The 13,764-nt window shown below is 37.1% G+C and overlaps 1 protein-coding gene across 5 annotated transcripts in view; it reads left to right on the plus strand.

Moving 5' to 3' along the window:
* The first annotated feature begins 661 nt into the window (after window positions 1-661).
* Window positions 662-13,764, plus strand: part of LOC128608173 (natural killer cells antigen CD94) — a 55,718-nt gene continuing 42,615 nt past the window's right edge. The window contains exons 1-9 of one of the 5 annotated variants that reach the window (XM_053625691.1): window positions 662-839; window positions 987-1,142; window positions 1,353-1,568; window positions 2,110-2,253; window positions 3,693-3,830; window positions 6,283-6,381; window positions 10,207-10,287; window positions 10,456-10,607; window positions 10,735-10,832. In XM_053625691.1, coding sequence (XP_053481666.1) covers window positions 1,040-1,142; window positions 1,353-1,568; window positions 2,110-2,253; window positions 3,693-3,830; window positions 6,283-6,381; window positions 10,207-10,287; window positions 10,456-10,607; window positions 10,735-10,832 — 1,031 coding nt within the window. In that variant the 5' untranslated portion in view covers window positions 662-839; window positions 987-1,039. Of the gene's footprint in view, window positions 840-986; window positions 1,143-1,352; window positions 1,569-2,109; window positions 2,254-3,692; window positions 3,831-5,832; window positions 6,197-6,282; window positions 6,382-10,206; window positions 10,288-10,455; window positions 10,608-10,734; window positions 10,833-13,764 lie in introns of those variants that run through there. The other 4 variants (XR_008386014.1, XM_053625704.1, XM_053625714.1 and 1 more) reach the window with 4 other exon arrangements.

The following is a 13,764-nucleotide window of genomic DNA, read 5'->3' on the forward strand; positions in this document are numbered from 1 at the left end:
GCCTGCCATTCCAATAGTTTCAGAGGGGACTGCATGTCATGTTAAACTTTTGATAACTTTCTAAAAATTCTTTAAGAAATTATCCCAGAGGTGAAGATGCCTATACATTGATAATGCAAATCTAGCGCATGGAACAAAAGTACTGCTGCACTCTTTGTTCCTTACTACAGTGTGTGTGTGTGCATTTGTGTATGTGTGAATGTGTGCATGCGTGCGTGCGTGTGCGTGCGTGTGCGTGCGTGTGCGTGTGTACGTGTGTGTGCACGCATGAACATGTATTTGGTCTGGAGGAAGTCAGCAAGAACTGGAGAAGCTTTGTTCAGGTATTAGATGTTCTGTAAGGCAGTCTACTCAGAGGCTAACATATAAACACAGATGCTTATACATAGTCTGCTAATTAATCCCTGGAAGTGCATGTTTGTTGAAGGGTTGGAGGGAGGGTAAGGAGAAGAGAGATGAAGGAGTGTTGGTAGTTTGAGGGATAATGTGGCAGCTTGAAAGATTGAAAGATACTTAAAAGAGCCTATATACGCTGGTTATATTTCTGCCTCTTTAAGCTTTGAAAGCTTCTTGTTGTGGAGATTGTTTCTAATTGGACACTTGACAGTTCCTAGAATAAAAGTAAATTGTGCAATTGTGAACCTTTGGTTTCTTGAAGAAGGCGTGACTATAGCAGACAATAGTGGTGAAAGAAAGCGAGAAGTGGTCGTGTGGTGTTAATGATGTGTTAGGTTAAATGTGACGAGGAAGTATTAAGAAAGCAAGACACAGTATAAGTGTGAACTGGGGCAAATGCTTTGTGTATTTCTCTGAGCAGTGATCCTCCTGTTTTGACTGAAGTAAGCACACCCTTTGTTATAATCCCTATTACTGGCTAACATTGTAAATGTACATGGATCTAGTCTGAGCATGACAAGACTATTATAGTAGTTATATACACAAAAAGTACCTTTTGTCTAAGTCTCTTTTTTTCTGCCTTCTGACAGTAAGGGGTTTGGTCAAGAAAACAAAACAAGATCAGCACAGAACGTGAGAGACCATGGACGGAGAGAAAATGACTGAAGTGGAGATGAAAGAGCTCATTCCAGCAGAAGAACCAGACAATAAGGATGCAGAGAAAGGCAGCATGGAAGGAACAAAAGGTGAAAAACAAAAAGAACAAAACAAAAAGAAACCCTAAAACAAAATTTTTGCATTGATAGCATTGTGTACTCAACAAATGGTCATTTGGTAACTGATAAACTACTGATACATTTCAAAATAGCTTTCAGTTTGTATGTTCTTCTGCTTGTACTTTTCCGTACCCGACTTTTTGTCCAGATTTCTCATATTTACACCACTTGTTTTCCTAGTAGTTGAGAAAAAGGCAGAAGAAGAAGAAAAAAAAGTAGAAGAAAAAAAAGAAGAAAAAAAAGAAGAAAAAAAAAAAGAAGAAGAAAAAAAAGAAGAAGAAAAAAAAGGAAAAGAAATAAAAGAAGAAGAAACTAATGTGTACTGCAAACTGAAGAATCCAACAGAGGATATTTATAATGTTTCAAAGTCTACTTCCACTCCCAAAGGCAATGAAGGTAAAACCTTTACTTATTTAATCAAAAGCAAAAATACAAAAGTCAAATAAAGAGAACAGAGACTTCATGGATCAATAGTGTGACACAGATGTCTCTACACTTTGACACTCATAACACTTAAAGAATATAGATTAAATTATATATATATATATATATATATATATATATATATATATATATATATATATATATATATATATATATATATATAGCATGATAGTAAAATGGGCATGTTGGTATATAACTAGCACTAAAGTACAAAGCGTGATCAACTGCAGACTAAAGCAAGATGGAAGGAACAAAAGGTTTAAAAAAATTAAGGAAACCTAAAGAAGTAAAAAAAAGTTTGCATTGACAGCATTGTGTATTTTACAAATATTAATTTGGTAACTGATAAGCTGCTTAGAACAAAATCTCAGCAAATTTATACATAGCTCCCAGTTTGTATGTTTTCCTGCTTGTGCCTTTTTTTTGTGCCTGAGTTTTTCATCAAATTTTCTTATATTTAAACCACTTGGTTATCCACTTTTTCTTCCCCTAGAAGCTGAGAAAAAGGCAGACAAAAAAGAAAAAGAAATAAAAGAAGAAGAAGAAGAAGAAACTAATTTGTACTGCAAACTGAAGAATCCAACAGAGGATATTTATAATGCTTCAACGTCTACTTCCACTCAAAAACGCAGTGAAGGTAATCCCTTTACTTTTTTAAGGAAAAGCCTGAAAAGAACTAAGAAACTGGCACAGTTTAAATTTTGTCATATGAATTTAAGTTGTGTGATAAGGTCTAATGAACATATGAAGCTGGCTATATGTAGGTTGAATTGAAGAAAAATTAAAGAGCCTTGCAAATATCAAGTTGTCTCCGACATATAAATTGCAAAAAAAAAAAAAAAAGAAAAGTAAAAAGGTACGTCATGGGTCAGCAGTGCGACTGAGATGTCTCTGCCATTTGAGATGTATAGTGCTTCAAATACAGTATGCTATAATAAAATGGACAGGCTGGTATATAACTATTGCTAAACCAAAAAGTGTGCTCGTAGCATACACACAGAACTTGAGAAAAGCACTCTCCTCTTGTGCCTACACACTTTCATTTTTGCATTCAACATTTTTTCCCTATGTGTATGTTCCAAAAACACTAAACATCTTTGTAGGCATAAAATCTTGCTTTAAATTCATGTTAAATTCACACTGAAATCAAGATGAGTGGTGAATGTGTGACAAACTCTGCATTCAAGTGTTTGGTATACGGGAATGGAAGTGATCAAAAAGTAGGTTTAACTTAAAGTGTAATACACAGAGCATCATTTCCCAGGCATTGTGTTGAGGTTTCATATCTATTATATCTATATATTTAATCACTTTTAAATTATATCAACAACTAAAAAATGAGAGTATTTAAAATTGTAACTGGAGTAACAAGATTTTGAAAAAAAGTAGTTTTTTTTAATTACCATTTTGAAACTTTTGCATGACAGAAAATCAATATTTTTGAATTCCAATCGTGCTTTCTGAGCCTTACTGCTGATGAGTTGTTTGCGTCTTGTGGTATGGCCTCTATATTTCTGCTCTCAAAGTCTTCTTCAAACAGTGGATTGTAATACCTTCACCCCTGCCCTGTGGAGATTGTTGGTGATGTCAACTATTGTTTTTGGGCTTGCTTCACAACAAGAAAGAGAATCAGTTACAAGTTCCAATATTTTTGGTCACTTGAAAAAATTGGTAGGTTAAAAAAAAACATGCCATCTAAGTTGTTTAACACATCTAGATGTAAATATGAAGAAATAAAATGTGAAATTCAGATCTACTGTTGCATATTCATCTTTTGATCTCAAACCCAAATGTTTTCAGTGTGTTGAGAAAACAATAGAATTGGCCTTGCTGTTCCAATACTTTTGGAGGGGACTGTATAAGATTAGATTGTTCCTACTAACTGAAGTCTCTACATTTTGAACGAGAGTTTTAATAAATTTGAATCGTTTTTAAACTTTTGGTTGCAAGAAATAAGACAAAAATACAAATGGAATAAAATTAAGAAATAGAGAAATGTAAATAAATTAATCAGTTATTCTGAATCATTTTCTCATATTGAATCCACTTGGTCATTATGTCTTCTTCCCATAAAAGCTGAGAAAGAGGAAGTAAAAAAAAAAGAAGAAGAGGAAGACGAAGGAGAAGAAACTAGTGTGTACTGCAAACTGAAGGATCCATCAGAAAATATTTATATGACTACGATGTCCAGTTCCACTCCAAAACACAATAAAGGTAATGTAGGTCAAATACAAATGTACTTATTTCATTAAAATGTTGTAATTATCCAATGATGTGGCACAACTACACATTATAGTTCTTTGACATGGACTAATGCATGTAAGAAGGTGGTTATATGTAGGGTGAATGGGAGACGTGAAAAAAAATATGATCCATGCAAACATCGAACTTTCTCAAAAAGAGAACTAACATATAACATGAACCATGAGACAGACACTTCATGGGTCAATTGCAAAACTGAAAGTTGTCAATTCTTTTTTTAGGCTAAATGTGATGACACGGCAAAGCTTATTTCTCCTAAAACAAGTCTCATGTTTCAGGGAAAGATCTGAGGTTGAATGTGCAGTAATATTAGTCAGATGAAAGTGTTGCTCAATTATATATATATATATATATATATATATATATATATATATATATATATATATATATATATATATATATATTTATTTCCAATGAAGCTATTCACATGAAATTTTCACCAGACTTTGGTATTAACTCAGGAAATCCACACATATAAAGAAATTCAAACATTAAAGTCCACAAATGATGATATGTGTAATAAAGTGAAATGACACAGGAAAAAAAGTATTTCTAAGAAAAAGCAGTTCTCCAAGGCAAGGTAAGGCAAGGAACCAGTTGAAAATCCATTAGACCTAATGTAATTATACCTCCTATCTGTGCAAATTAATATCAGCTGGGTTAGTAAATTGATGGTGTATATAAAGGCTTTTCGTTACCAAGGTGTCACACAAGAAACATCTCATGATGAGTAAAAGCAAAGAGCTCTACCAAGACCTTCACAACCTTATTGTTGCGAAACATATTGATGGAATCGGATACAGACGTATTTCAAAACATCTGAATCTTCCAATAAGCACCATTATCCTCAAGTGGAAGCAACATCACTCCGTCATCAGCCGGCGACGCACAGGAGCTTCTCGCAAGATTTCTGACCAGGGAGTCAGAAGAATAGTCAGAAGAATAGCCCAAGAGCCAAGGACCACTCGGAAAGAGCTCCAGAAATACTTGGAGGCAGCAGGTGCCATCGTCACAGAGAAAACAATAGGCAATGCACTCCACTGCTCACGCTCACCCCACAAGACTCCATTACTAAAGAAAAGGCATGTCGAAGCTTGTTTAAAGTTTGCTACAACTCATTTGGACAAGCCTATGAAATACTGGGAGAGTTAGTCTGGTCAGACGAGAGCAAAATGGAACTTTTTGGCTGTCATACTGCACACCATGTTTGGAGAAGAAATGGCACTACACATCACCCTAAAAACACAATGCCAACTGTGAAGTTTGGAGGTAGAAGCATCATGGTGTGGGGCTGTTTTTCATCACAGTACTGGCAGACTTTCTTATAATTGAAAGAACGATGAATGGAGCCCTTTACCGGGAGATTCTTTAGAAGAATCTGCTGATATCCACCAGGATGATGAAGATGAGACGTGGGTGGACCTTCCAGCAGGACAACGATCCAAATCATACAGCAAAGGAAACTCTCAATTGGTTTTAGAGGAAAAAATCAAGGTGTTAGAATGGCCCAGTCAATCACCTGACTCAAATTCAATTCAACAAGATTTAAAGACAATATGTTTAGAAGAACGGGCCAAAATCACACCTGAATACTGCGGCCCCTTAATTTCTTCATACAGTAAGCATCTTGAAGCTGTCATTGCAAACAAAGACTTCTCCACTAAGTATTAAATAAATTACAATTAGCGTGTTCAATACTTTTTTCCTGTGTCATTCCTCTTTATTACAAATAACTTCATTTATAGACTTTAATGTTTGGATTTCTTTATATGTGTGGATTTCTTGAGTTAATACCAAAGTCTGGTGAAAATTTCATGTGAATAACCTCATTGAAAATGTATTTTTACTGAAAAATATGTTGATGTGTCCAATAGTTATTTCCCCCACAATCAAGCATTTGTCCATATTGTGTTATATCAAAAGATTCCTTTCTTTGGTTTGGTTTTTAAAAAATTGTAACCCTGATAGAACCCCCACCCCCGGTCCGCATGACAGCTTTCACATGACCAATTTTTCACGCAAACTGTGCTCTGTTACTGACTAAAGTGCCAGTGTGAAAACACCCAAGACAACTCACACTCACATTCACACCAGGCTGTGAGGCTTCCATGGAGATAAACACAGAACCATCCACATTCACTGACCTGCGTGCATAATATATTATATATATAGAGAACAATCAACAATCATGGTGTGAAGTTTACACATTAAACCCGACTGAGCTCCATTAAATCCCATCATGTACATCAAATTCTGTAATTTCGGACCCTATGCGGATGTGAAAGTGTCTGGGAAAGTGAAGGATGAGTCGAACACAGGTGAAGGATGAAAACTAATTACACACAGAGTTGTTTCTACACGCCATGGGTTGAACTAACTAACCGTTTATTTCTTCTGTGTTTAGATGTTTACCAGAAAGTTCGTCTGTACAAGAGGATTTCCGCTGTTTTCATCATCCTGACTTTGGTCTTACTGGCTGTGGTTCTTGCTCTGGCTATGAAGTGTGAGTAAAGCATTAGCGGTTAGCAGGTTACTGACTCGCTAACACTAAACTAGTGCTGCTGTAAACATCGACAACACCACATCGACAACACCACATCGACTTCCTGTCTTGACTCAGATACAGAAAGTATAACGGATGTTATAGCTTTCTAGAATAACTTTATTAACACTGGTGGGACAGCATCGACATTTTGGTGTATAAATATTTCTTATTTTGCACTACAGCTATGACACCTGTGTGTCTGTCGAGTTATAAACGCTTATGACTAACAAGTGGGATAATGCAAACCCCACCCCCCCCCAAAAAAAACCCTGTACAAAACAACAACAACAACAACAACAACCCATTTAATACATCATTCCATTAATGCAGAGGTTCTCAACCTTTTGCAGCCAAAGCCCCCCAAGCCTTCCCTATCATGTGGCATTTGTTTTTGATTGATAGATAGATAGATAGATAGATAGATAGATTTTTTTTTGCTTTTGTGTGTTTTTATTTTTATTTTTTAACTTTTTTTAATTACTTTTCATAACTTGTTATTTTTTAAAATAACTTTTATAAAACTATATAACGGACAGGTATGGAACATGAATGATATAAAATGTTTCTGAACACTAGAACTACTTTGAACAAGAGAACTAGGCTGTAATCATGTGTACTATTTAACATGTTGCATTCCATTCGTCTTGCGTCCTAAAAACATTCGCATAAGAATGATATAAACTGGGACGAAGAGTGCGTCTCGTTATCCATGACATAATCTCTGGCTCTCAGCCCCTCACTGAACAGAGCAGACACAGATCGAGGTGAGAGTGCAGCAGGAAAGCAAGACCTCGCGCTTGCAGGACAGTACTGGTGATATTTGGAAAGTTAATAAGGTTTGTCCAAAAAGTCGCTAGATTTGTCGCTAGGCGTTTGAAAAGTCGCTAAGTTGGCAACCCTGATCTGCACTGACAGCTCGATAAAAGGCAGACTAAGCTCCGCCTCTCCCCAGCGAAAAGAAAATACAGAGGAGAGAGACCCCAGAGTTTTTCCATTTATGCTCATTCTATTTGAAAAGAAAAGCAATAAAATACACCGAGTACCCAAATGATGTCCTGTCTATGTTTTTCTTGAGAAAAATTCGCAGCCCCCCTCCCGCCCCCTGGTGGAGAACCGCTGCATTAAAGGTAATGCTAAATATGCAGCAAAACTGAAGTTGAGCAAGAATCAGATGTCTACATGCATCAATTAACGAATAAATAAATAAAACAAAACAAGCAAAAAAAAATCTGATGCTTGTTGTCGAAACGTTCAACAATATTCTGCCAACACTTGGAATCCAGTTGCACTGCTACTGTTTTTCTTTAATTGCAATGTCTTCAGACTTTTCACCTTGCCCATCAGACACCAAGATTTGCACAGAAGTCATCTATGTGAATGCAGGAAGTGAATCATTAGTGATAAGAAGATTTGGGTATAACGCATTACAAAGTAATTCTAATGACTAATTAGTAATTGTATTCTAATAACATTTTCTGATAACGCAGTAATGTAACGCATTACATTTTAACTTTATGTAATTTGATTACAGTTACTGATGTCAATAAAATTATGTTACTTGCATTACAAATTTACTGTTAAGAAAACAATATTAAGTAAAATTCATTTTTAAAATAAATCATCTTTTGTACGGCTACCAGGGGCGTAACCTGACCTGGGCATTGCGGGCTGTAACCCTGAAGATTTTTTCTTTAGCCCCGATTAATTCTCCACTTGGAGCAGTTTGTCACTACGTAACTGAATGTCAGTAAATGAAGACGGTGGTGTTGTAATTTTATATCTCCAGTAAACACAGGCGAGACCAATCAGACAGCATTTACAGGAAAATACGTGGAAATACTCGTGTCTTATTGGCTGACAGTCTCTCAATTCTGACAAATGCTAGCTCAGAGTCAGTGTAAAGAAAAATGAATATATGCTGCTGTTTTTTTTTTTTTTTTAAACCAGTAAAGGGGTTGAAACAGAAACAGTAACATCCTCTAATGCTGAGCAGGAAAACAATATATTTAAATGTCTATATGAGTTCCAGTTTACGTGAACATGATATGAGCAGAGGATAAGGAAAGATAATGTGCTTTGCATCGCACTGTAGCAGCTAAACCCATACCGTGATAGCTTATCTGTGCCTCCCCTTGCCTAGCAACACCAAACTAGCCTAGTTAGAAATGTTTTATATTTTATCGGTCTGGTAGTTCTACAAACAGTGACAACACCCGAGGCAAGTTTTATGATAAATCCAACTTTTTGTAATGTATTTTTGTAGGTTTGATAGATTTTGAAAGTAACATGAAAGTAATTACTAAACTTATGACTTTTTACATACAGTAATCACTAATGTAATCAAATTGAGATTTTAAAGTAGTAGTTAATAATCTGTAGTGGATTTCTTTTTTTGAGTAACTTACTCAAAACTAGTGATATGCTGAACCCCATGTTCAACATGTGGTATGTTTTAAGCATTTCTGTCAACTAGCTGGACATAGTTTGGTGCGCTATAGTTTCCAAGAATGTTTTCAGAAACATTCTTGAATGCCTTCCATGCAATTCTCTCTGGCCCCACTAGACGTTCTTCAAACTGGCTGTCATTGATGACCTATTTGATTTCTATAACCAGCCCCCACCTAAACATCTGTCTCAAATATTGAAATTCTCTGCTTTTCTTGTTCATGGCTTTCATTAAATCATCTGCCCATGTTTTATAGGAAGAGAATGCAAAAATATCTTTGTTGGTTTCACATGTGCTTTATGCGCCACACTTATCAGTCCTATAATCATATATTTACTGTGTGGCCAGTCCTTTTTAATGTAATGTGATTCTTTAGCATGGCTGTCCTATTTGCAAATGAAATGTAATTGCTGGTGTATCCAAGCTGCATTTCTAGCATATGTCAGGGGCAGTGGTGGCTTGGCAGGTAAATCTCTGGGTTACTGATCAGAAGGTCGGAGGTTCAAGCCCCAGCACTGCCAAGCTGCACTGTTGGGCCCTTGAGCAAGGCCCTTAACTCTCTCTGCTCCAGGGGCGCTGTATCATGGCTGACCCCACCTTCCTGACGTGTGGGGTATGTGAAAAAAATAATTTCACTGTGCATATGTATATTTGACCAATAAAGACTCATTATTATGTGATCAAAAAAAAAAAAAAAAAAAGATAGGAAAATGTCAGGGTGATTTTCTGGCTCAGCAGCCCAAAGCTTTTCAGGTAGCAAAAGATTTGTTGACCAGTATTATTTGCCATTTTGCACCTCCTAATTCTGTTTTTTGTTCATTTTTGGTCTTGTCACTAGATGGCGCACAAATGAAACACCATTGTACAGCATTGAATATGATGGAGAAAATTTCTTCTGATTTTAAAAAGAAACCCAATAAGATTCCATTGGATAACGAATTCTTTTTTACTCTAGGGATGTTCTAAATTTAAACTAAAATAAAGCGCATTAAGATTTTTGTATTTGCAGTGCAAGATTTTCATTGGCCTGTCAGGTACAAAATAACTTCACTGTGAATATATCAGGGATGCATTTTGTATATTGGCTGTTGACTTCTCCACTGTTTGATGAACTGTGGTGTGGCAAAAACTAGCCATATATAAACTGTTTTTCTGTATTGACATCAAATATCTTGATAAACATAACATTTGTTAGGATTTTCTGTAATATCACTTGTTTCTGTAGCACGTAGACAGAAGCTGCCTTGGATATGTAGGTATAAATCATTAATTTTCTGTCTAAAATAGAAAATTGATATATTGTTGTACAATCTGTTCTCTTGATGCGAAAACCTCAGTAAATGAAGCTCAGTCCAGTCAGAAGTGTGCAGATCTCTCTGCTGAAGTGCAGACAATGCCCAATTACCCCCTAAACCAAGGTAAAACACAATCACTTCCTAACATTCACAATTACCCTAAATGCTCTTCACTTTTAGTCATTTCTTTATAATGATGCTCCCTTATCCTATTTTATTATTGGTGTGAATTCTTTATGTTTATTTTTGTAACTTGTGAGCTGCATATTTAAACCTGCTGTTTCTCTGTAGGGTATCGGTGCACTGTATGTGAGAAGGGCTGGTTGAAGTTTGAGAACTCCTGCTACTTCATAGCTAGGACTCGTCTAACCTGGCAGCAGAGCAGGGAGGACTGTCAGACACGAGGCGGAGACCTGGCTGTCATTGACAATGAAGGATTGCAGGTTAAGCAATCAATCAATCAATCAATCAATCAGGCAAACTGAAACAGACGTCACTATTAAAGCACTCTGCTGTGATAGGATAAAGGTGAATATCTTACTGCTACTAATTCTGTCTTTATTACTATAGAAACGGCTAACTGAGATAAGGAGCGTGTTATACTGGATTGGGCTCCGTTATTCAGAAAAGCAGTGGATGTGGATTAACAATACTGCACCAACCAAGAGGTGAGTCATCAGTGCTTAGTTTCTCATCACAGGATTGTTGTTTTCTGGATAGTTTTGGTGGGTGGAGTGTTTCTTAAATCAGCATTACATTATTCATTTACATTCATTACAAGCAAAGCTGCTTGCCCGTGCAACATCCACTACAGTCAGTGTGACTACTGTGCTGAGAATGATCCACCACCCAGAATAACACATGGTCATTGTTGGTCGTATAGTAGTCCCATTACACTGATGTAGGGAGTAGTTAGTAGGGGGTTCACAAAATGTGCATAGCAACAGATGGGCAGCACTGAGTATTGTATTTGTCTTTTCACTGATCTACTTATATCACAGTGATGCAATAACTCAATAATGATACAAAAATATCAACATAATAAATTACATTCAACAAACAGAACTATAATCTCGTACACAAACATTTCATAAACCTTTTTTTCAGAAACTTTCCTTTATTATATTAAAAAAATGCATGTCAAAATGCTTTCCATTTTAGATGGTTGGAAGTGTAAGGTCTAACACAGCCTCAGCCATCTTTTGTCTCTTCCTCTAACCTCTGAATGCAGTTCCCAATTTCTTTCTCTTTCTGTCTGTTTTTGGCATGATATACACTATATGACCAAAAGTTTGTGGACACCTGACCATGACCCCATATGTAGTTCTTCCCCAAACTTGCCACAAAATTGGAAAAACACAATTGTATAGAATGTATTTGTATGCTGTAGCATTACAGTTTCCCTTCATTGGAATTAAGAGGCCCAAACATGTACACCTATACATAAAGTGAGCTATATGAAGATATGGTTTGCCAAGGTTGGTGTGGACTTCAACCCCACTGAACACTTTTGAGATAAACTGGAATGCAAACTGCACCCCAAGCTTCCTCACTTGACATCAGTGCCTGACCTCACTAATGCTCTTGTGGCTGAATGAACACAAATCTCCGCTGCAAAATCTAGTGGAAAGCCTTCCCAGAAGAGCAGAGGTTATTATAACAGCAAAGGTGGACTAACTCTGGAATAGGATGATGTAACATGAGTGTGATGATCAGGTGTAACGTGGCTGTAGGAATGTGTGCTCATTCAGCAATAAAAGCATTAATGAAGTCAGGCACTAATGTCAAGTGAGGAGGCCTGGGGCACAGACCATGTTTCAGTGTTTCATCCCAAATTTCAATCCACAATTCATCCCAAAAGTGTTCAGTGAGTTTGAGGTCAGGGCCCTGAGCAAGCCACTTGAGTTCTTCCACACCAGCCTTGGCAATGTCTTCATGGATCTTGCTTTGTGCACAGGGGCATTGTCATGCTGGAACAGGTTTGGAGACCTTTAATTCCAGTATAGGGAAATCTTGGTGCTACACCAAACAGACATCCTGATTGTGTGTTTCCTATTTTGTGGCAACAGTTTGGGGAAGGCTCAAGTTTGGGTGTGATGTTCAGATGTTCACATGCGTTTGGCCATATATTGTCTATCACCCATGTGGAAAAGTCATTGCATCCTAAACTTAATATCTGGTTGTCCCACCTTTAGCAGTAGCAACTGCATCCAAACACTTCTGATAACTGGAGATCAGTCTTTCACATCACTGTGGAGGAATTTTGGCCCATTCTTCATTGTAGAATTGCTTTAATTCAGCCACATTTGAGGTGTTTCGAACATGTAGTGCGTGTTTAAGGTCCTCCCACAGCATCTCAATGGGACTCAAGTCAGGACATTGACTCGGCCACTCCTGTCGTGGTTTCCCCTCACGTTAGCGCTGTAGCACGCGTGCTTCCGGGTTTCAGTGACATTAACTTTGCTTACTTTTGACATGTGCATTTGTTATGATTTCTGTCCTGTCTCTGCCCCTGTATTGTCATTAGTTGTTCATCAGTAGTCTCACCTGTTTTGTGCTTCACCCTTGATTTCATTTGGTATTTAAACCTCTCGTGGTTCTTTGTTTGATGCGAAATATTTGGTGTCATCACCATGCCAAGCCTTTTGTATTTTGTTTCTGTGCCATATTTTTGATATGCCGATCACCTGACTATTTGCCTGTTTGATCACACCTATGTCTCACGGTTTGGATTTGTCTGCCTCTCTTCAATAAAGCTCTTATCTGCACTTGTAGCCGCCTCCACCTCCAAAACCTTAATTTTCTTTCATTTGAGCCAGTAAGGGATGGACTTGCTGTTGTGTATCCCCACACCATCACACTCCCACAACCTTGTTTGACTGTTAGTATGATGTTCTTATTGTGGAATGCTGTGCTAGCTTTAGGCCATGTAATGGGACCCATGTCTTGCAAAAGTTCCACATTTGACTCATCAGTTCACACATCATTATCCAAAAAGTCTTGGGGGTCAAGATGTTTTTTGGCACATGTGAGATGAGGCTTTATGTTCCTCTTACTTAGCAATGGATTTTACGATGCAACTCTCCCATGTATACCATTTCTCGCCCAGTCTTTTTGTAATGGTGGAAGTGTGAATGCAGATGCTATCTGAGGCGAGTGAGGCCTGCAGGTCCTTAAATATTTGTCTTGGTTTTTGTTGCTTCCTGGATGAGTCATTATTGCACTCTTGGGGGAATTTTGTAAGAATTTTTAGTACTTGCTAGTACTACTGGAAAGATTCAGCACTGTTCCAAATTTTTTTCATTCCATGATAATGGCTCTCACTGTGGTTTGCTGGAGTAACAGAGCCTTAGAAATGGCTTTGTAACCCTTTCCAGATTGACATATCACAAAAAACATTCATTTTGGAATCTCTTTTGTTCAATGCATTATGTGCTGTGTAAAGAAAAAGCCCTGGTCAGATATTTAGTGCAGTGTTAATGTGTTTGAGATATTGTTCTTTTTCAACATACTTTTAAAATGGTCTTTTCTTCTAGCAAGATACAAACATCAAGCTTTAGGGTCATTGAGCACTTCATTAGGAAAACTATAAATAATAGG

The sequence above is a fragment of the Ictalurus furcatus genome, chromosome 1, assembly GCF_023375685.1.
Source record: "Ictalurus furcatus strain D&B chromosome 1, Billie_1.0, whole genome shotgun sequence".
In the NCBI taxonomy this organism is placed as follows: domain Eukaryota; kingdom Metazoa; phylum Chordata; class Actinopteri; order Siluriformes; family Ictaluridae; genus Ictalurus; species Ictalurus furcatus.